General features: G+C 40.0%; 2 protein-coding genes across 20 annotated transcripts in view; one reads left to right on the forward strand and one right to left on the reverse strand.

The window, feature by feature from the left end:
- The window catches only part of LOC110967438 (zinc finger protein 197-like), a 41,073-nt gene that overhangs the window by 6,238 nt on the left and 13,687 nt on the right, over nt 1-21,148 (reverse strand). The window contains exons 1-11 of one of the 19 annotated variants that reach the window (XM_051947765.1): nt 19,300-20,108; nt 15,721-16,098; nt 15,115-15,468; nt 14,658-15,029; nt 14,208-14,410; nt 13,990-14,097; nt 13,727-13,819; nt 13,474-13,584; nt 12,643-12,766; nt 11,848-12,084; nt 8,918-11,617 (exon numbers count right to left, since the gene is read on the reverse strand). In XM_051947765.1, the coding sequence (XP_051803725.1) occupies nt 10,779-11,617; nt 11,848-12,084; nt 12,643-12,766; nt 13,474-13,584; nt 13,727-13,819; nt 13,990-14,097; nt 14,208-14,410; nt 14,658-15,029; nt 15,115-15,468; nt 15,721-16,098; nt 19,300-19,693 (3,213 nt within the window). In that variant the 5' untranslated portion in view covers nt 19,694-20,108 and the 3' untranslated portion in view covers nt 8,918-10,778. The other 18 variants (XM_051947723.1, XR_007941786.1, XM_051947759.1 and 15 more) reach the window with 18 other exon arrangements.
- Nucleotides 3,975-8,614, forward strand: LOC110967437 (high affinity choline transporter 1-like). The gene is made up of 9 exons (XM_051948237.1): nt 3,975-4,065; nt 5,607-5,799; nt 6,015-6,128; nt 6,332-6,487; nt 6,635-6,783; nt 7,178-7,321; nt 7,402-7,555; nt 7,781-7,998; nt 8,114-8,614. Exons 2-9 carry the CDS (start codon nt 5,616-5,618, stop codon nt 8,609-8,611), a joined length of 1,617 nt encoding a protein of 538 aa, XP_051804197.1. The 5' UTR covers nt 3,975-4,065; nt 5,607-5,615; the 3' UTR covers nt 8,612-8,614.

Consider the following 21,148-nt stretch of genomic DNA (forward strand, 5'->3'; position numbering starts at 1 on the left):
CGAAGAGCTCTGTTTGACTGACGTTTCCTAAAAACTACAGTATCCAGATGAAACTGAAATGTGTTTTGGTCACTTGGTGGCAGCACAACAATCTGTAAATGGACATATTATCGCCTCATGAAGTAGTCAAGCGTTGTGATTTCTTACCGTACTGGATTCCTGTTGGTCCCTGTTCTGTTCAGGATGTGCAGATGAAAGTGGGCCGTACACCTCTCACCAGTCACAGACACTTTAAGGCGATATATCCCACAATCCTCAGTCAGAGCCAAGCCAGCCAGACGGTTACTCTGTTTTCTAAAGACCATCCAGTGAGGCAAAGCAGCATCTCCATCAGCCAGGGATAGCTGCGGGATAAAAGTCAAGTGGATGTTTGCACTTTTGCTTTAATTTGCTTGAGCATTTAAGTAAATAGTGAAAGAGGTCGGCCGACCATAATGCCTCGAGATAGAAGCCAGCACTTTATTTAACCCTCCTGTTGTTTACAGGCACCGAAAAACAGTTTCCTGGTCTGAAAAAAAAAAAAATCAACAAAAAAATTATTCAAATTTCTGAAAATTTGCAAAACCTTCAGGAAGAAAATTCCAATAAATCCTTAAAAGTTTCCCTCAAAAGTTTTATTTTTAAATAAATCCCACAAATTTGGTAAGAAAATTCGTGTAATTATTTTCATAAAATGAGTAAAAATCTTCCAAAAAAATCCTAAAAATATCTAAAGTGATTACATATCAGTAAAACTTCTAATATTTTCTTTAAGAACATTCACATAAAAATCAACCAAAATCCAGCAAAATTCACTGGATTTTGGTTGATTTTTATGTGAATGTTCTTAAGAAACATTTTTAACATTTCGTTTTTCTACCAAAAAATGTTCAAAAATTTCCCAAAAATGTTGAAAATGTCAGAAGTTTCACTGTGAAAATATATATTTTTTTACATTTTCAAACTTTAAAACCGGTCAATTTTGACCGGCAGGACGACACGAAGGTTAAAGGAAACAAATCCATAGATGCCAATACAGTTACACAAGTATTAATAAATGCTCCAGCTGCAGGAGTGGACTGTAAGCCTTCCTATACTGTATCTGTACTTTAGCATCGGATGTAATGGATATCACATGTACAAAGGACTGCAGTGGGAGATGTAAAAGTATAAAGAAAACTTAATTATGTTCAGTGCACGTTGTCTTCCTTCTTTGCTAATTTAAATTAAAAAACTACTTTGTGATTTTACTGGTAGCAGCCACACAGTTTGGCATGGTTTATATTAAGGAAAATCCTGCTATTTTTTTCTCATGGTGCCACTACATACACATGATTACATATACCTCACATGACATGTTTACGCTCAGCTTACCTGTGTGTGTCCTGCAGGGACGGGGAGCCTAAAAAAGAAAGGGGATCCTGCTTCTGACGTGAAGTTTGGAAACCCATCAGCTTCTGTCCTTATGAGACAATGTTGCATTAAACTTTGATTGTGTATCACATTCTGGAGCAGCAGCAGCAGTTTGAGGAAAAATCCCAGAGTTTTAAGTGACAGGATGGTTTTTGGGTTAAATGGACCAGTGTGGTTCACATCCATCCCCTCTGACTCTGGGTCTCACACTCAGGTAACATCTGACCTACCTCACTCTTTTTCTATCTTGCAGGGTAATGAACCTTAAAAGTTTTGGCGTTCTTCTGAAAACAGAAGATACTTTAATCTCACTATATAGTCAAAATGTTTTCTTTGCATCTACTTAAGTGGATGAAAGCCCACTTTTACCATCTGCGTTGTAAATGATTGGCGCCATCCATTAAATCCACTGGAGCCAACTGCATCAATAGTTCTGGCATACTTTGCGGGCAGAAATCCACCGTTCCCGTCTCTTCAGCCGTCTTCACCACATGCGTCTCTGTCCTTCCTCGTCATTACACTGAAAGGAAAGTTGACACTAATCAGTAAGGATTACACGCAGTCATCCCCTCTTTTACGCCTTTCAGCGTAAAAGAGGCCAAAAATTCCCACTGACTGCGTGTAAGTACAGTGAAGTACCGCCAACAAATAGTATATGTTTACAGCTGGACAGAACCTGATCCTCAAAGCAATCATTAACTGAGCTCGTTCTGTGCCGATATGCTGCTGCAGGTCCAGTTACAAGTCAGTAGTGGTTACTAAGATACCTGACATGCTACCGTCAGCTCTTTTAATGACTTCTGTTGCTGAAGGTCACAGATGGCTGATCTCACTTCAGGCTCTTAGTGCAGGTTCAGAGTATTTTAATCTGGGTTTTACTTAAATTGCCGCTAAAGTGATGCCACATGTTTTGCTTAGACAGTGGCTGTGTGCACACCTTTAACTTAACATCAGATACTCAGAACTTTGTAAGCAGCAGTCGCAATTTAAACAGCATCAAGCATCTACATTCTCGCTAGTGATTATTTAATTAGCATGTTTTTGGCACACTTACTTATTAGAAGTAAACAGAAAGTAGGGGGATGTTTATGTCCTTTATTGTGTTTGGTCATAAACCAAATATTAGATAAACTTACATTTTAATCTGATGATTATTCAGAGAAAGATTAACACAAAGAGAATAGAAAAAGGTATTAAAAAGTCGATAGAGATTCCTGCAGCAATTTCCAAGGTAATTTATTCCATAGGCAGAAGGGATATTTCATTAAAAGTCAGATGTATTAACCTTATGGTGGAGCTCAAGAAACATCACCAAAATCAGGGATATTAAGCCTATAGAAACGGTGAACATGTGCACAGAATTCCATGACAATCCATTGGTATTTTGTTGAGATATTTTAGATATTTTAGTCTAACTGACCCATCGCCAGACATTCCCATCCCTACAGCCGCGCCCACACGGTGAATGCAAAAGCAATTTTGTGCAGAAAATTCAAATATTGACCAAACTGTTGGACCACATACAGCACCTCCCGTTTGTTCTAGACCAGCACTGATTAAAGCTCACGGATTGACTCATAACTTTGCTAAAAACATTCTAAAATATCAAAATTACCAATAAAAAAAACACATAAAAACTCCATTTATTCGGCTTGTGTGAATCTGTTTTTAGCAAAGCTGTCCAATCGAGAGCAATCGTTTATGTAAATAGGAAGCAACTGCAGCATCACAAGCAAACATGACTTCGAAAAAATAGTATTTTAAAGGAGCTATTGATATTTTTTAAAACTATTGGTTTATTTTTATGCGCACACACACAAGAAATATGTTGTTTAGAGTTATTGCAGTCTATTTTGAGTGATTTGATTAATAATATTGATTAACAAAGTCTAATTTGTGGTCTTAAGGCAAACTGATCTGCATAAGGTATATTGTCTTTGCTTTGTTTTCAATTTAACATGCTTTTGTTTTTGTTGTCTGCCAATTAACAAAAGCTGTAAATTAGCAATAACAGACATGTTTGCATCCCGTTTTTTCCTATCTTGTGGTTATACTTGTGTACAATATATACCTTTAATTTTTAGTATGTTGTTAATTTTTTCAAATGTTATTTAAAATATTTAGCATTTGTAATACAAATCTAAGCTTAAACTGAGATATGTCAACTGGTTTCATCTTTTACTTTTCCTTCTAAACAGGTAAAATATAAAAAGTTTCCTTTTTCACTTAGTTCAGTTTGCTGCCCAACAGTTAAGTTTAGTGAAGGTACATATTTATTAACCAACAACCGCTTCAGAACTAGTTTGTGTGCAGCAGCCTGGTTAACAGCTGGACAACATCTCTGACCCGAAGGATCGGAAGTTCTGCTGAAACTTGTGACGTTGTTGGTTCTTTTCTAAGTGGTCATCTGATGATAAAACGACGGTTTGGATGCACCGGTGTGATAAACGAGTCACGCTGCTTGGAATCAGGAAGCAATGGAGGCAGTGAAAACAGGTGTCAGGTGTTTGCAGGTGTCGGTTACACGCTGAGCAAAAAGGGTTAAAACTACACCCAGTCTTCATTACTCTCAGGACCTTCATCGTGCCTCCTCCTCCTCCTCACTGTAGTGATCGGCCGCTTTGAAGCTCTCTACAGCTGGTACCTCCTCAACATTTTCAAAGGACAACACAGGTAATTACAAAACAGACAAAGCACATATTTCAGTTTTCTTTTAATCCTGTAGTCAAAGAAAAGTATCAGGGTTTCTCTACGAGTGTTGTTTTTTGTAGCAAGTTTAACTGTAGTATTTGCTGTGTTTATTTTAGGTTTCTTGGCAGAAGTTCAGGTCTGTGCTGGTCTGTAAATAAACCCAAGCTGCAGCAATGCAAAAGCAGCTGTATGAATGGAAAATCTTCTGTAGATTTGATGAAAGTCTACATTTTTAAAGATTCAATTTGTTGCAGAATGTTCAACTTGTAGCTTGTATTTATTGTTAAACTAATAAATACATTTTATTTCTTTATTTTTTGCTGCTAAATCTGCATAGAATCACGTTAGAACTTCCCACTAAAACAGATAATGGGTCGTAGTTGACATACAGCAAACAGTGGAAACTAACATGTTCATGGGGAGAAGTGGCGCGTGAGCAGCAGCGGTGCATGTAAAGTAACACTGAACAAGAATTAAATTATTAGTAAACACTGTAATTAATATATCCTGAACATTCTAATATCAAGTTGCACAACGTTAGCCCTTTGTGTGTGTACATGAGGCCTGAATATTATTTTATCTTATTTTTTTCAGACAAGTAAACCGCATCCTTAATAACATTTTGATTATATTTTTATCCCAGTTGATGGTTGTTTGTAACCTGTCACAATATATTTCTAATGAACATGCCTTTATATGTTACTGTATTGCTTTCCAGCTGTCCTTTTCCTAAAAATAACCAAACAGTTGTGGTGCCTAAAGTGAAAACAACATTGAGCGAAAACAAAATCCTTTTAGACTTGCTGGTCTCATCTTTTTAATCTAAAGTCTTTCAGTACTGTACCCAACAGGTGCCTTGTATTTTCTAAAATACTTTGGTATATTTTATTTCTCCTTTCTTATAAAATGTCATGTTTTATGATCTTGTTCCCAGCAGTCTAGTTTTCTTCCACTGGACCTTAAGTGAAAGCTGCGGTAGGCAGTACTTTAAAAACTTCCAGTGTTACTAAATTGTTAGCAGTAAGTAAAGCAATCTACAAGTGCCACACATTGATGGGAACTTCTTCAACAGAGCTGGAAGAACTCTGAAGAATATTTGGTTTCCATTGTGAAAAATGCCATGAGTGTGTTCAGCTATCTGCCAAAGGTGGCTATTTTGATGAGTTAAAAGTTTAGAATACATTTTGGTTTCTAAACTGAAAAAACTGGAGCGTTCTAAAACTTTCGGCCGGTAGTGTACATGCAGTGGAAAAGTACAGTTTGAATCTCATAAAATGTTCCTGTGTCTCTGTGTAAACCCGAAGAAGTTCGTAACAAATTGAAAGACTGAAAAACATATGACAACATCCATTTTTCTATCTGTCCATGCACACATTATGTTCTAATATTGGCAAATACTTTTCGCTAGCTGTGAATCCTAAAACCATATTTTCTTCAAAGTGAAATGTGAGTTAGACTGACTGTTCACATTACCTACTAAAGAAAGGGATGTGTCTTTTCTCCATGGTGTCCCATCACCACAGACTCTGAAGATGGCGGCAAACTGGCTCGGGCTGCTGTCCATGGGAGTGTTTTACTTGATCATACTGGGAACAGGTATCTGGGCCTCCAAGAAGGCCAGACATGAAGAGAACAAGAGTCCTGGGAGCCGCAGCGAAGTCGCAATGGTGGGAGGGCGAAACCTGAACATATGGGTCAGCATATTCACTATGACAGGTAAAATAACAACAGTGATGACAATAACAACATTATTAATGAGCACTGTTGATAAATGGCTGTAATTTAGAGTCCTATCAAAGCTCAAGTGATAAAATCAGTGAACTGTGCAGATAAAAAGTTTTGGACTCTCAAGTACATAATTCTACAAATCAGTGGAGTTGATGTTATTAGTTTAGTTTCTCACTGGTTCTATGTGTCCTGATGTTTTGCAGCCACGTGGGTGGGAGGAGGCTATATTTTGGGTAATGCTGAAGTGGTCTATAATCCAACAAAGGGCTTGGTGTGGGCCATCGGACCTTTTGCCTTTGCAATGAACCTGGTTTTGGGTGAGTGAAGTGAAATGTTAATTTTCAAATGTAACATGATGGTACAAAATGGAACTGTACCAATCACAAGTAATTATTCCAGAAAAATCAACACACGTTCATGTACTATAGAATGTTTGTTACTATCTTTAAGTGTCCTTCAAAAGTTCTGGTTGAGGGCTTCACATAGCAGAGTTAAAATGTTTGCATCTGTGTGTCTTCAGGTGGACTCTTCTTCATCAAACCCATACGCTCAAAGAACTACGTTACCCTCATGGACCCGTTTCAAGAGAAATATGGCAACACTGTAGGTGCTGTTCTCTTCATTCCTGCCCTAATGGGAGATATCTTGTGGGTAGCGTGCATTCTTGGTGCACTAGGTAAGTCAGAAACAAAAACTGCACTGACCTACAAGGTGCTACAATGATCATTTTAAAGTTACGGTGAAAATTGCGAAAAGAATTACATCCTGACATCAGTTTTAGAGATGTGTACGCCTCACTCTAAAGATATGTTTGTGGTTTCAGGTGGGACAGTCAGCGTGGTCATGGATATCTCCTCCTCCCTGGCTGTGGGAATCTCTGCATCTGTGGCGATCCTTTACACATTAATGGGAGGACTGTACTCTGTGGCCTACACTGATGTCATCCAGCTGAGCTTCATGCTCATTGGCTTGGTATAATTTTTTTTTTTTGCCACAAAATGTGCTGCAGCCCAGTGGCATAGTGCATATACTGCATGTTCCCTCAACAATTATTTTGTCACCAGAGGCTAAAACGCACAACATTTGGTTATCTCTTGACTTTATACTTGGTGGCACAATATGATTTTTTTCAGGGTAATGTCTTGGAAACTATTGGCTGGATTGAAATGGAGTGTGTGATGACAGTCGTGGTTTAATTCTGATGAACTAGAGTGACTTTGTTGATGCTGTAGCTCTGTTTTTAGTGCCTTCATCAGTGGAAACATGACGGCATTCCCCTCCGTCTCTGACAGGGTGGCTAGTGGATCTACAGTGTTTAATCCACAGAGCTAAGCAGGACTGATATACTGTTTCCTGTTTATTTCAGTGGCTTTGTGTACCGTTTATCCTGACGAGTCCCCATGCTGCCAACTTCACTGTCGCTGCAGTGACCAATGTGCACCAGGAGAACTGGCTCGGCAAGCTGGAGCCTGAAGATGCAGGCTGCTGGATAGATGACATACTGCTACTGGTAACAGTCTGCAAACACATATTAATAACATTGTGAATCAAATATACTGTGATGGCATAAGACCAAAATTCATTTCAAAGGGCATCGGAGGGATCTGCTACCAGGCTTTCTACCAGAGAGTCCTGTCCACAGCCACTGACGCCCAAGCTAAGATGACCTGCTATGCTGGAGCGGTTCTATGCCCAATCCTTGGCATCCCATCACTCATCATTGGAGCAGTGGCAGCATCTACCAGTATCCAATTTAATCTATCTTCCTATTGTCTTCACTGTTTGTCAGTCTTGGAATAAGCTTTACTTTTCTACCAGTAGGACCCTCTGTTAGCAACTGAAGAGAGTCTACTATGTTAGAATTGTGCAGATAAAAACTAAAAGGTTGTGGAACTTATGAAACATCTATGTTTAACTCGTGTCACTGTGACTCTGATGTTCTTTAATTACTGTGCCTAATGCCCACTAGATTGGAATGAGACCACGTACGGCTCACCCAGCCCATATGAACAAGGCAAAGCTGGCATGATCTTGCCAATTGCCCTTGAGCATCTCTGCCCTTTCTACATCTCGGTGGTCGGTATAGGATCACTCGCTGCATCCGTGATGTCGTCAACAGACTCTGCACTTTTGTCTTCTGCCTCCCAACTAGGCCGAAATATCTTCAAGAACATCATTTATAAACAAGTGAGTCATACATTTATAAATTATCAGAATGTGTGCAGTATTTGGGTTCTCATCATTTCCAATATGATACACTTTGGTTTAAGACAACCTTATGACATTATTCCTTTGATTTCAGGCATCAGAAAAAACTATCCTTGTGGTGGTTAAAGTGTCAGTGTTCCTTTGTGGACTGATGGGAATGGCCCTGGCTATGACAACTTCATCTGTTCACCTGTTCTGGGTGGTCAGCGCAGACGTCTTGTATTCAATGATGGCTCCCCAGGTCATATGCATCTTCTTCTTACCCCGGTGGGTGAACCAGTATGGAGCCTGCTCTGGCTTTGTGTTGGCACTACTGCTGAGAGCTCTGGTCGGGGAACCTTTGATAGGTCTTCCTGACATTCTGCCCCTGCCATGGGACAAGATACAGGAGGGTGGTCACAGATATCGCTTGTTCCCTTTTCGTACTGCCATTATGCTGACCACAACTGTAACTATTTTACTAGTATCACAGCTGACTGAGTGGCTAAAGAGGCTTCTGAAAAGTGATGCTAGAAGGGACAGTAACGCATATTACTTGGCTAAAATCCAGCTGGACGGGGAGGAAAACGAAAAGCTGAATAACCAGGACTAAGAGAAGCAATACAGAAAGCAAATCCAAGATTCAAACGGGTCAGACATTCCTTTACTGGCAAAACATAATGATGTTTTTATTATATAAATGGAACAAACTCATGAAAACAATGATATTTTGCTGTGTAGAGAACATTTCTTCATATGTCTTACTTTATTAGGGCCTGGGTTTCGAAATCTTATCAACTCGAGACACAAGAGAGACTTCTGGTGTCCCCCCAGGACCTAAATTCACAAAAATGCATCATGATATGCCATAAAATCTACAATGTGTGATGTACTTATAAAGACAACAACAAGCCATATATTTAAAAAGAATATAAATGTATTTATGTCAGTACAAATGTAAAACGCTGAGTGTAACATTAAATTTGTTACCACATCATGAAATATGTACAAACAATTTTGTAACTCTTTAAGTAAACATGTTCTGGTCCAAAGGTGTCCTGTCCATTTCTCATTTGTCTCGACTACATTCTTATCCTGACCCTTTTTCCCTCAGCCTTAAACCCCAACACTTAGCACCATTTTGATTCAAACAGTGTAGAATAAACATATTTTGCTGCCTAAACTATACTGGGGTGAGTCGGGGACAGAATGTCAACTGACCAGTAATGTTCCAGTAAGCTCACTAGCAACACTCTAATCACCAACTCACAGGCTCAAGAAACAAAGAACTCAAACATTGACAAACACACAAGTGACTTATTTTTTCAATGTCAAAATCCTGTCTCTCAAGCCTCAAATAGTTGACTGTCTCCCCATCAGGGACACACTTTCTTCATTTTCACCATCTAAACCTCAAAACCGACCAGAGGGGTTTGAAAAGCATAAAAAAGCCAAAAAGACACAATTTATCAGAGCCAAATATAGTAAAATCAGAAAAATGTTACTTGACTTTAAACTTTCTAATGATCCTTGACCAATTTTTCCATCAAAAACCTTGGCCAAATTTACCAGCCTAAATATAAAATAATATTTCAGCAGAATCACTTCATTCTGCAGGTGACAGAAAATTTGCCAGAACTAAAATAGATTCTGCAGAAAATCAAGAAGTCAACACAACCATGAAAAAAGTATTTTTAGTTGTTGGCAGAACTGCAGGCCATGTTTACATGGACAACATAGAATCAAATCAAAAATGTAGAATATCTGTAACATGTACAGTCAGCTCTTCTTCAGATTTATTCAATTTTTGAAAAAAAGAAGAAAAAAAAGAAAAGAAATTATGAAAGGAAGTCAACTTTTTTTTTTTATGATTCTTGGGCTTATAACTTTGTCACGATGTAAGAAAGACATTTTTGTCAAAGTCTGGTTGTTTTCACAGAGGCCCAAAACTTTATACTGCAGTGAATACTGAGCTTATAGTAAGTAAAAATAAACAAAAATTTAAAATAAACACCCAGGAACTGCTTGGCCATCAGTAGATTAAAGCTTTCATTACTGAGTGTATTCCCACATAAACACAACTGATGGTGAGGAAATCACAGAAGCCACTTGCCATCACACTTAGAGGTCTAGGGAGCCCAGTAAAAAGACTACCTATCAGCCATTTTGGATCCTCAAGTTTGAAAAAAAGACAGTTTTAGGGCACTGCATGAAAAGTGTGCCAGTAATATGCTGCCATAGAAGAAGCAACGACTGTGCAGCAAAAGGCTGAGATGTTTTTGGCTCAAAGTTTGACAAAAACTGATACAAAAAAAATTGGGCGAGTGTCCCCTTTCATCTGTAATTGGTACAATTCAATCATTTTTTTTCTGTCTAAAAATTATACATTCACAAGTCAAGACATTAAGGCTGAATGTTCAGGCCGAGAAAAGATGGTTCTCACTGTTGAGTCATTTTCATGCAGCAGAATTACTAAATATTACAGGCAGTGATGTTTTACAACATTAGTCCTCAGTCTGAACATTCTGGTGAGCAATCAAAGTGAAACGAGGTTCAACGTCTCACAGGGTGGGTTAATAAGTAAAAGGGACTATTTCTTTGGTAAAGAGTAGTTCAGATGCAAACTGTTAATCAAGTTTTCAGGATTGTGAGTAGCATCAACAAAAGTCCATTCTTCTCCAATGTAGTATGATGGAAGAATAGAAGTGATCAAAGTCAGCAGTCCTGGGAATTTTTTTGAATCCAGCTGCAGAATGACTTTAAATTAGTTTCACATGAAATCATTTGTGTGTCTCAGTATGCATTTTAAAAGTTTCCTCGTGCCTGAATATTTTACCACACTTTAAACACTGAAATGACTTTTTGTCCGAGTGAATCATCGTGTGTCTTTTCTGTGCTCTCAAAGTGCAAAAGGATTTTGGACACAGCGAACACCTGTACGGACTCTCTCCTGTATGACGGCGTATGTGAATCATCAGATGGCACTTTGTGATGAAACCTTTCCCACAGTGTTTGCATGTGTAAGGACGCTCACCAGTGTGGGACCTTATGTGCAGCCTTAACTCCCCAGAGGACAGAAAAGTCTTTCCACATTCAGTACACAGATAGTTCTTTTCTCCTCTGTGCATGCGCATGTGTCTTGCCAGATGCTGGATTGAAGTCTTTCCACAAATGTGACATTTGTAGCGCCGGTCTCCAGTGTGTGTACGAACGTGCAGCTCAAGGCCAGATAAAGACCTGAAGCCGCGGCCGCAGTGCGAACACAGATACGGAAGTTCGCCCGTGTGAATCCGCTGGTGCACAGTCAGCGCGTCCTTTGAGGAGTATTTCTTGTCACACTTGTCGCAGTGAAATGGTGGAATGTGTGTTTTAATGTGTGTGTTCAGGGATGTCACATCCTCGAAGACTTTCCCACAATACTCACAAGTGTTCGTTGCGCTCCTGAGAGTCTCAGTGTTGACTTTCTGAAGAACGTCTTCTCCAGGTTCTATAGAGAAAAGATCGATGGCCTCCTGGATCAGATGCTCCTTTCTGATGTGATTCAGGAGTTCTGACGCTTTGTTGTCAGAGTACGGACACAGTGAGCAGCTCTGAAGGTGTAAAGGGGCGTGATTTAAATCTGAAAGAGAAGAGCAGGAGATTTAGTTCAAAAAATGCTATCAAAATGAAGGTTTTTAATGTATTTGCATCGATTTATTCAAGTACTGACTACCCACCATTCTTTACATCTGTGAAATCAGTCTGAGTAATATTACAGCAGATGCTTAAACAAATAAACAGACGTGTGAATATGGAATTCAGTGGGAAGCAGTTATTTTTAACAGTGTCAAAAACTGGATGTTTGCATACTTGGGGCATTTGCAGTTGTCATGCCATCCCTTTGTTCATCTTTTAATGTCAGGTCTTCCTCCACAGTTGGTTCATTGTTACTTTGGTTTTCCTCCACTGGCTCTTCATCTTCACTGTAGTCAAACTGCCCTTCATCATCTGTTAACATTTCTTGTTGCTCTGAAGCAAGCTGCTTCCAGTTTGCTTTGGACTGAAGAGACAGCGCAGGTAAAAACATATTCTGTGCTTGAGAGAAGGCTGTGAGAAAAAACAAACATCGTTTTGAACACTCAGAGAGGAGAAGCAACATTTTTTGTACAAAAATGTCAAAAGATACGAGCTAGCAAGCTAAAGGTTACAGCTATAGCAAGAGCTAGCAGCAGAGGACTCTATGAGCTTACTATATTGTATGCAGCTATAGCAACTTTATCGTTCAGATTTTATTGTACAATCTGAACAATGTTACTAAAACATCCTCCTGTTGTCCAAAACCTGCAACTAGATATGTGCTGTTAAGATTTGTGACATAAATATTGTCTTTGAATGTACTATAAAAAGCATTTTTCTTGTTCAGCATGCTCAAAATGTCATTACAATGCAGGAAAAACAAAAACAACACATCTCTTGGCATTCCAGTTTAGTTGTATTGGCTTTGTACTGACGTGTGTCTGTGCTAAAAACTCCAACACCACAGTCACTTCAAACCTCAGGAAATATTCTGTGAAATGTTTATATCGCATCTTTTCAGAACTGCTTGACATTTTAGGTGATCCAGTGTCTTTACTGCAAAAAACAACACTGTCATACATGACTTACTCCTGTTTGTGGTTCCTGACTGTTGCTGATGGAAGTGAAGTAGCGCCTTCAGCTGATGTGGTTCCAAAACAAGTCGTTCACATTCCTCCATAATAGAGGGACTGGTGCTGAGCCACTCTGCAGTCTGTGAAGTGTACAAAAAACACATTAATGAACATGTAGTGGAACGACAAGAAAACAAAAAATCAGTATCTTGTTGAGTCACATAAAGCGAGATTCAAACTTACATTTATGGACACAGCACACTGATGATGGGATCCATCAGCTTGATACATTTTAAGTAATATTAAATTGAGGTCTCTGATTAAAGGTACGTGTCTATTAGATTCCGCAATTTCCCGGATCCCATTCATTGTCTATGTGAAACGCACCGTGTTGCATGCTGGTCTGGTTGCGGTGCGTGTCCATGGAGGGGGCTGCAGCTCATTTGTATAAAGCAGACTCAACTTCAACTTTATGCAAATTCGATGCAGGCGTGCAGGGGTCTGACACATTGCGAAATTTTGGCCAAATGTCTAAATTAGCCGTCACTGAACTAAAAAGAGGACAGATTCAGCAACTGCACAGCTTATTTCACATTTCAAATGTTTTCAGAAATACTTTTCGCTCAGTGTTTTCGTAATGAAAGACAAAGTTTGTGCCGAGCTGCCATGATGGTACGATGCATCTGTTGGACTCTCAAGCTGAAAGCACTGTCATGTGACTACACAGTGACCCACTAGTGAGCGCCCACCAAGCTGGTGATTTTCAGATACAGCGTGTTTAACATGTGGGGAAAAATGCATCTAGTGGACACGTTAGCTTATGATTGAACAATATCTTGTAACTTACCTGCTTAATATCAGGGATGGGCAATAGATTGTCCAGTCTGGAGATAAATTTCCATACCAATGTGTTTAATGTGACTTCATATTGTTGGCCATAGTGGATGGGAAAGACTTCCTGGAAAAAAGATGAAGGTGGAACATTACATCCGTACACAAGACAAAGGATTAATACAGTGATAAATCCCATGTTGCTACTGATACAGCAGTCTGCTCTCCAAAACATCTGAATTACCGTAGCTCTGTTCAGAGGGTCTGACCTTAAAAAATATCTTTCTCTCATCCACGTCTTCGAGCAAAGTATGAACGACTTCCACAAAGTTCGACTTTGATTTTTCCAACTCCTCCAACTCCTATCAATGGATCAAAAACAGAGAAGATAACGTTGGTCCAGAAACAATAATTCAATTATTGCAAAAATGTGTGCATCAAATTCAAAAACCCACTTAGAAATATTAAATCCTATTGAGTGCAGGATATTTCAGTTGAAAGTTGCTTTTAACTCAGTATTTGAATGACGTACCTCCTGATCAGAGCAGCAGCTTATTGTGAGGTCTTCAATGACCTTCAGGTGGGGCTGGATATTCAGCAGGTTGGCTGTGCTCTCACTCAGACACAACTCCAGCACAAGCTGAAACACACATTTTGCTTTGTTTTTGTTACCATCTACATCTTAAGGATTATTTTTCCTCTTATTTTCTACATCAACATAAAATCCACTGATTCTTGAAAACATCTCACCCTTGCTCGTAGTCTGAGCAGGAGCTGTACTTTCTCTCTGGGAGTCAGAAGCTCTGGAACTAACTCCGTCACCAACCTCACCAGCTCCTCCACCTTTCCATAATGTGCCACATTACGACACTGGACCACCTGCCAGGCAAAGGCACTCATCAGACGCAAGTGTGGAACCAGAAGACACAATGAGGAGATGGACAAATGGCAACCTGCAAATGAGATTAGAAAGCTTGAATTAACAATTGAAATCAGTCAAATAAATGTGCATGTATTTTCAAAATACAATGACATTCACGGAAAAGCTATACTGTCATCTTTGCTCCAATAACCACAAAAACAACAGTGAAGTCCAGCTGAGCCTGTCTGGAGTCCCACATCTCATATTTCCTAAAGCACCATGATTCAGTTACTGTAGCAGGCTGCTGGAAAGTGAAAAAAATCAAGCGCTTACTTTACCTTCTGCTGTTTCAGGTATGTGTGGCTGTGATGCCTGTAGAGATGGACGGTCCAGACCTGTGCCTTCAGCTGCTACAACCTTTGACTTGCGGCTGCCAAGGACTTTATCCATGATTGAAAACCATCTGCTTTGTTGCTTTTTAGAGTCTTTCTGCTCCTTAATCCTTTTGTACCTTTGTTTCAGCAGATGTATTTTTGACCTGCACTGGCTGGTGGTCTTATCAAAGCCATGAGTGGCGAGTTCTGAGCTCAGCTGAGCAAACACTCTCTCATTTCTCTTAGTGGATCTGAGCTGCTCCTGGACGCTCTCTTCTGCCCATCTAGTGAGCAGCACTTTCACTTCATCTGACGTCCAAACATCTTGCTTTGTATCTGGTTCAAGAAAAGGAAGAAAATAAGTAAAGTGACACCTCTTGAAGATTCAGCTCGACATGTTGTTAAGATTAAGACAACATACCATTCACACACTTGTCTTCTGGTGATTTAGCTTCTGTCAGCACCATAGATGAATCCATTTCTTTCCACTTCTCTCCATCAGGGTAGAGGACACCGTCCAAAATAATAAACCAGTTGCCTTGAACATCTTCAAATAGTCCCAGCTGTTTGATTCTTTTGTACTCCTCTTTCAGGTTATTCACTTTCAGACTGCACTGATGTGGTGTCTTGGTAAATCCCACTAAAGCCAGTTCACTGCTGAGATATGTGAAAACTTCATTCTTGTCTGTTGAGGTGAGAAGCCGTTTCTGAATGTTTGGTTGTGACCAGAGGGTCATGAGCACTTGGATTTCATCTGGCAGCCACTGGGATTCATCTGTGAAAACACATTAAAAACAAAACAAAGGGATAATGAAGCTGACATAAGCAGAACTTCATGCACTGCATTTTGTGCCCAATCCATGGGAGAATGTTCCACTTTCTGCTGCTGATACGTCCTCTACTTGACTTGCTGTAGCTTTTTCAAAATGGCATAAATGAAATGAATGTGTGAAGAAAAAGAAAACTCTTTAGCTGGTGACAAAAACAAATCTGCATTTATTTGGTTTCTAGTTCAGATTCCACTCACCATCCGTGTTGACATCCACAGGAACTGACTGAGTGGGTAGAGAGGACTCTGTGGAGGAAGAATCTGCTGTTTCTGAATGTGTCACTGCTGCAGTCTGGGAACTGAGGACTTCATCCATAATGGAAAACCAGACACTGCTACTCCCACCCACATGATCACCGTTCTTGATCCTCTTGTAGAACTGCTTCAGTTTTTTAATTTTCTCCCTGCACTGCTTTGGTTCTTTGTTAAATCCAAGTGATCTCAGTTTGGAACTGAGGTCAATGTAAACTTTCTTATTTCTCATGTTGAAGACAAGCTCTTGTTGAACTTCGGGACTTGCCCAAAGCGTCAACAACACCTCGACCTCTGTATCTGACCAAGAACACAAGCGTGTATCTGTGGAAAAAAAAAAAAAAAACATAACATAATTTCAATCAACATTGCAAATTAAAAAGTGGATTTGAAATATTTACTTGAGTGAAGTGAATTAACATTAAACATGATGTTTTACTGACACCTTAAGTACACCTTTTCTTAGGGACAAGCGCAGAAAAAGTTTATGTATATGAGCCTGTATTCTTATCTTGTACAAGTCTGAATTGATTCATAAATACTCACATAATTTCTCGAATTCAGGTCAGCAATATGGCACTCAAAAATCCAAAATAGTTCTTAATCAAAAATCAAGTCGAAATTGAATCATGAGATAGATATTCCTGAAGATTCTTACCCTTATTTATTCTGAATAGCATTGAGCCTGTGATCAATTTATCTAATTTCGCTCATACCAGAGTTTCTCCTGCAGAGAAATCTTTGGCGTCCCCCTGAAGAGGATTCTGCTAGTGTTAAACGAGAAAAGCAATACATTAATAAGAATTGATAATAATAGAAAAAGTAATTCAATGTTTTAATCAGTTTGTTAATTGGGTTTTCACATTTTAGCGTATATTATGGCCAGATAAAGGAAAAGGCATCGATTTCTGTCAGATAATGTAAAACAGACTCACTGCCTTTGCTGAAGGCGGACTCATATTGCTTACTGCCATGGCTGTTTCTGAGCCAAGAAAAACACTGATTTATGCATTTATCTAAAAAAACGTTATTAATTGCTTTTGAGAGACTGCAGTGTTTTAGAATTCACTACTAGTAGTGCCTGTGCTTGAAATAAAAGTACCTTTCAGATCATATGAATAGAACACTGCTAATGGTAAATAGATTTTTATACTGCAGAGCTTGCAAAGGGACCATCATTAACCCTCATCAGTATGGGAGACGCCAGCGTGTCGTCATTTGCTATGGTCACGTGGTACAAGACTGCTACTGGTTGGCAAGAACCGGCAGTAACATAACGGCTTGCTACGAGAACGGTATCGGGTTTGAAACAAATACGTAAAGTTATCGCTTTTCATGAATGAAATTGCACATGTATTTACCACAGTGGTAATAGCGTGTGTAGTTGTTGGTTGTACGAAGCGTTTTGAGAAGGGATCAGGCTTGAAATTTCACCGAATACCGATGTCAGGAGAGAGAAGATGGCGGTGGCTTCAGCCATCAACAGGAAAAATTGTACCCCAGTAAGCAGCAGAGATCGTGTTTGTGGCTCCCACTTTTCTTCAGGTAAACTATTCAACAGTTTAGCATGTTTAGTATGTCTAACTTTGAGCGTATTTACCAAAAGATATTGATTTAGTGTCGCATCCTTCGGGTGAAGCGATCTCTACACTTTCGGTTTGGTTCAGTGTTGTCATGTGTTACCGATCGCTTTTTAGGCGATGAAAGTGTACTAAAGTCAAATGAAGCATATTCAATAACATCTCCTTAAGCCAGCAGCCTCCTATTTGTAACCATATTTGTTTCTGTATGCGTCTAGCGATCGTTTTTTAGAATTGTCATATTCAATAACATCTCCTTAAGCCAGCAGCCTCCTATTTGTAACCATATTTGTTTCTGTATGCGTCTAGCGATCGTTATTTAGAATTGTCCTATTTTCGATCACCAATGCTGTGCGTCTGTTACTGTTACATAGAAGCCATACTGGAGACAAAAAATACAGCAACTTCTTGACGTTTCTTTGACATCTTGTTGAAGATTAACAGAAGATATATTATTTTTAATTCATAATTATATATTTTTGGGTGGGTGAACTGCCCAACGGTGTCAATCAATTAAAAATAAATGTCGGTGAAGGAAATGTCCGGCCACAATGAAGGATCGTCAACCCACCCAGTCTTCAAATTGTAGGGATCTGGCAAGGTTTTACTGTTTCCCTGATGTCTCAGCTTACTCACGTATATTTGTCGGGCCTCAGGTGATAAGGATTGAGCATAATCGGACAATTTCACGAAAGGATAGTTCGCATTGCTATCATCAGCCATTGTTCCTCTGGTTCCTCTTGCCAACCAGCGCTGTAATCACGTGACTTCGTGACGTCACTATTTGTAAACACTGGCGTCTCCCAAACCGAGGGTTCATGCGAACCCCAGGGGTACATAACTTGTAATATTTTTTAAGTACAAGTTTGACTTTTCAGTCCCTTTAGGTGGTTGTTACCCACATAGCTACCATCACATACACCAAAGCTTATTTGATTGCAAACAGTTTTGTGGTGTATATATAGAAAAATAATTTAAGGTCCATGCAGACCCCAGCCAGACTGTGCATCTTTTATTTATGCATGTTTGTGTTATGTTGCTCTCGTGATGACTACTTCCGTTGCATTGTGTTTCATTTCAATTCAGGGGTTCGTACACTGATATTGTAAGCAATGCACATCAGTAATCATCAACAGTAATGAAACTGTTTCTTTCACATTTGTATCTATAGACTATACACGTTTTAGGAAAATATATATTGAGAGGATATGGACAGGTACAGAAATGTGAAACAGATGAAACAGTATTGGGGTCCAGCTGGAAACCAAGTGTACAGATTAATGGGTTTTGCCACATGTACTGATGAAGGTTGATTATTCGTTGTCCGTACAATGTTAGGAAGCGTGACAAAAAATACCTCTCATAATGTTCAACAGTGCTAGATGTCTTATTTTATTTGAGCAACAACTAAAAACCAACAAAAAAACCTGTGTATCAATGAATTGAATTCCCACCCTGCAAGCCTGAAAAACCACACAACAATCAGCATTTCACCCTGAAATTATTAAAATAGCTGCACATTACAAATACTCGTTACTTCACTGTTAATTTTATCATTTGAATCCGTTTTTAGACTTGTATCAATGATAAAAAAAAAACAAAACAATCAACACATGAATTATAATTTCAGTTTATTTCAATGATAACCATATAGTTCAGTAATATGATTAAATGCTCCACTATGTAACAACGTGGGAGCTTTTGAATACGGGTCTTGTAATGAAATATTGCTGCTGCTTTCTCGAGTTTCACAAGGCCTTGTTTTATTGAGTGTTAGCTTCGCAGCGACTAACTTACACGCAAACAATAGTCAACAACCTCTGATCACTGCTACTGTGCCTGGACCACGTTAGCTGGCATAGCGTTCATAACTTTGATGTGGAGCTTTTGTAGCGAACGTGTTCATGGCAGGCTAACAGCAGGGTGTTTGAGAAATAAAACTTACCAGGATCCGGGGTCTGCACTGGGGACCCTTCGACCATCGATTCCAGCAGGGCTGTGGAGGACTTCAGAGACCACCTTCCTTGTTTCACCGGTGTGTCTCCAAGCACTGAATGCAGCAGGTCAAAATAGGGACTCCTTTTCGGCCGACCACTGCCGCTGCGTCTCAGACCCCGTCTTTGGTCCCTGTATTCCCCTTTGAGTTTCTTCAGTTTGTTGATGAGTTGGTTAAGGCTCCGGTCGTACCCGGCAGCAGCCATCGCCCGCTGGATCTTTTGGAACACTGGTTTGGTTCGAGTGGCTCCCTCTAACTTTTCCTGAACCTCAGTCGAAGACCACAGTGTCAGGAAGCACTGAGTCTCCTCCTCTGACCACTGTTGAATTTTTCTGTTCTCCATTTTGCTACACTGCGCAAAAACACTAAATGCTGCTCCACCGCTGTTTCTTTTAAAAATGGCGGTTCTGTGTTTCCGCCGCAGATTGTTGGTCACCGTAACTCCGCCCCCAGTCCGTGATGTACTCTGTTCTAAACTCTGGCCCTGCAAGGAGTTGGTGTTTGCTCAGAAGCAGTTTATGAAGCCTGGAGCCAGTGCTAAGTTGGTGGAAATACAAACAACTGGTGCTAAGTTGGGCTCTGGCTGTAGAACCAGCTTGGCAGATTGGCAGAAAAGGGAATCTCATCTCATCTGTGGCCGTCCTTTACACATTAATGGGAGGACTGTACTCTGATCTATACTGATGTCATCCAGCTTAGCTTCATGTTCCTTGGCTTGATGTAACTGTTTTTTGTCAGAATTTGCTGCAGCCCAGCCTATACATACTACATGCTCTCTCAATACCTATTTTGTACAAATATTCAGTCACCAGAGGATAAAAACACACTAAATGTGGTTATCTCTTGACTTTACATCTGGTGGCACAATGTGATTTTTCAGAGTAATGTCTTGAAAACTATTGGCCAGAAAGGAATGGAGTTTGAAGATGACATTCACAGTTTACTTCTGATTACCTACAATGACTTTGCTTACTTTAGGGTGCTGGAAGGGAGGCTCTGACCGATTGTCGAACTTTGGATTCAGGAGGAGCAATGCAGATGCTGTTCGACCTGCCGGTCCACATGTGCTTTGTGGATCTGGAGAAGTCCTATGACCTTGTTCCCTGAGGGGCTCTGTGGCGGGTACTGAGGGAGTATGGGGCACTGGGCTCGCTGATATGAGTCAATCGGTCCCTGTAAAACCAAAGTGAGAGCTGCGTCTGCATACTCTGCACAAAGTCTGACACGTTTCCAGTGGGTGTTGGACTCCACCAGGGCTGCCCCTTGTCTCTGATCCTGTTTTTGGTGTTCATGGACAGGATCTGAAGGCGCAGTGAGGTGAGGAGGGTATCCAGATTGGGGACCTCAGGATCACGTCTCTGCTTTTTGCAGATGATCGGTTCTGTTGGCTTCCTCAGACCGTGACCTTCAGCACACACAGTTGCTTCCCCAAGCCATGGAGTTCAAGTACCTCGAAGTCTTGTTGAGTGATGGGAAAATGGAGCGAGAGATGGACAGGAGGCAGCAATAATGCTTAAACCAGACCACGTACGGCTCACCCAGCCCATATGAACAAGGCAAAGCTGGCATGATCTTGACAATTGCCCTTGAGCATCTCTGCCCTTTCTACATCTCAGTGGCCGGTATAGGATCACTCGCTGCATCCGTGATGTCATCTGCAGACTGCATTTTTGTCTTCTGCTTCCCAATTAAGCCGAAATATCTTCAAGAACATCATTTATAAACAAGTGAGTCATACGTTTATAAATGATCAGTATGTGTGCAGTATTTGGGTTCTCATCATTTCCAATATGATACA

The sequence above is a fragment of the Acanthochromis polyacanthus genome, chromosome 1 (assembly GCF_021347895.1).
Source record: "Acanthochromis polyacanthus isolate Apoly-LR-REF ecotype Palm Island chromosome 1, KAUST_Apoly_ChrSc, whole genome shotgun sequence".
NCBI lineage: Eukaryota > Metazoa > Chordata > Actinopteri > Pomacentridae > Acanthochromis > Acanthochromis polyacanthus.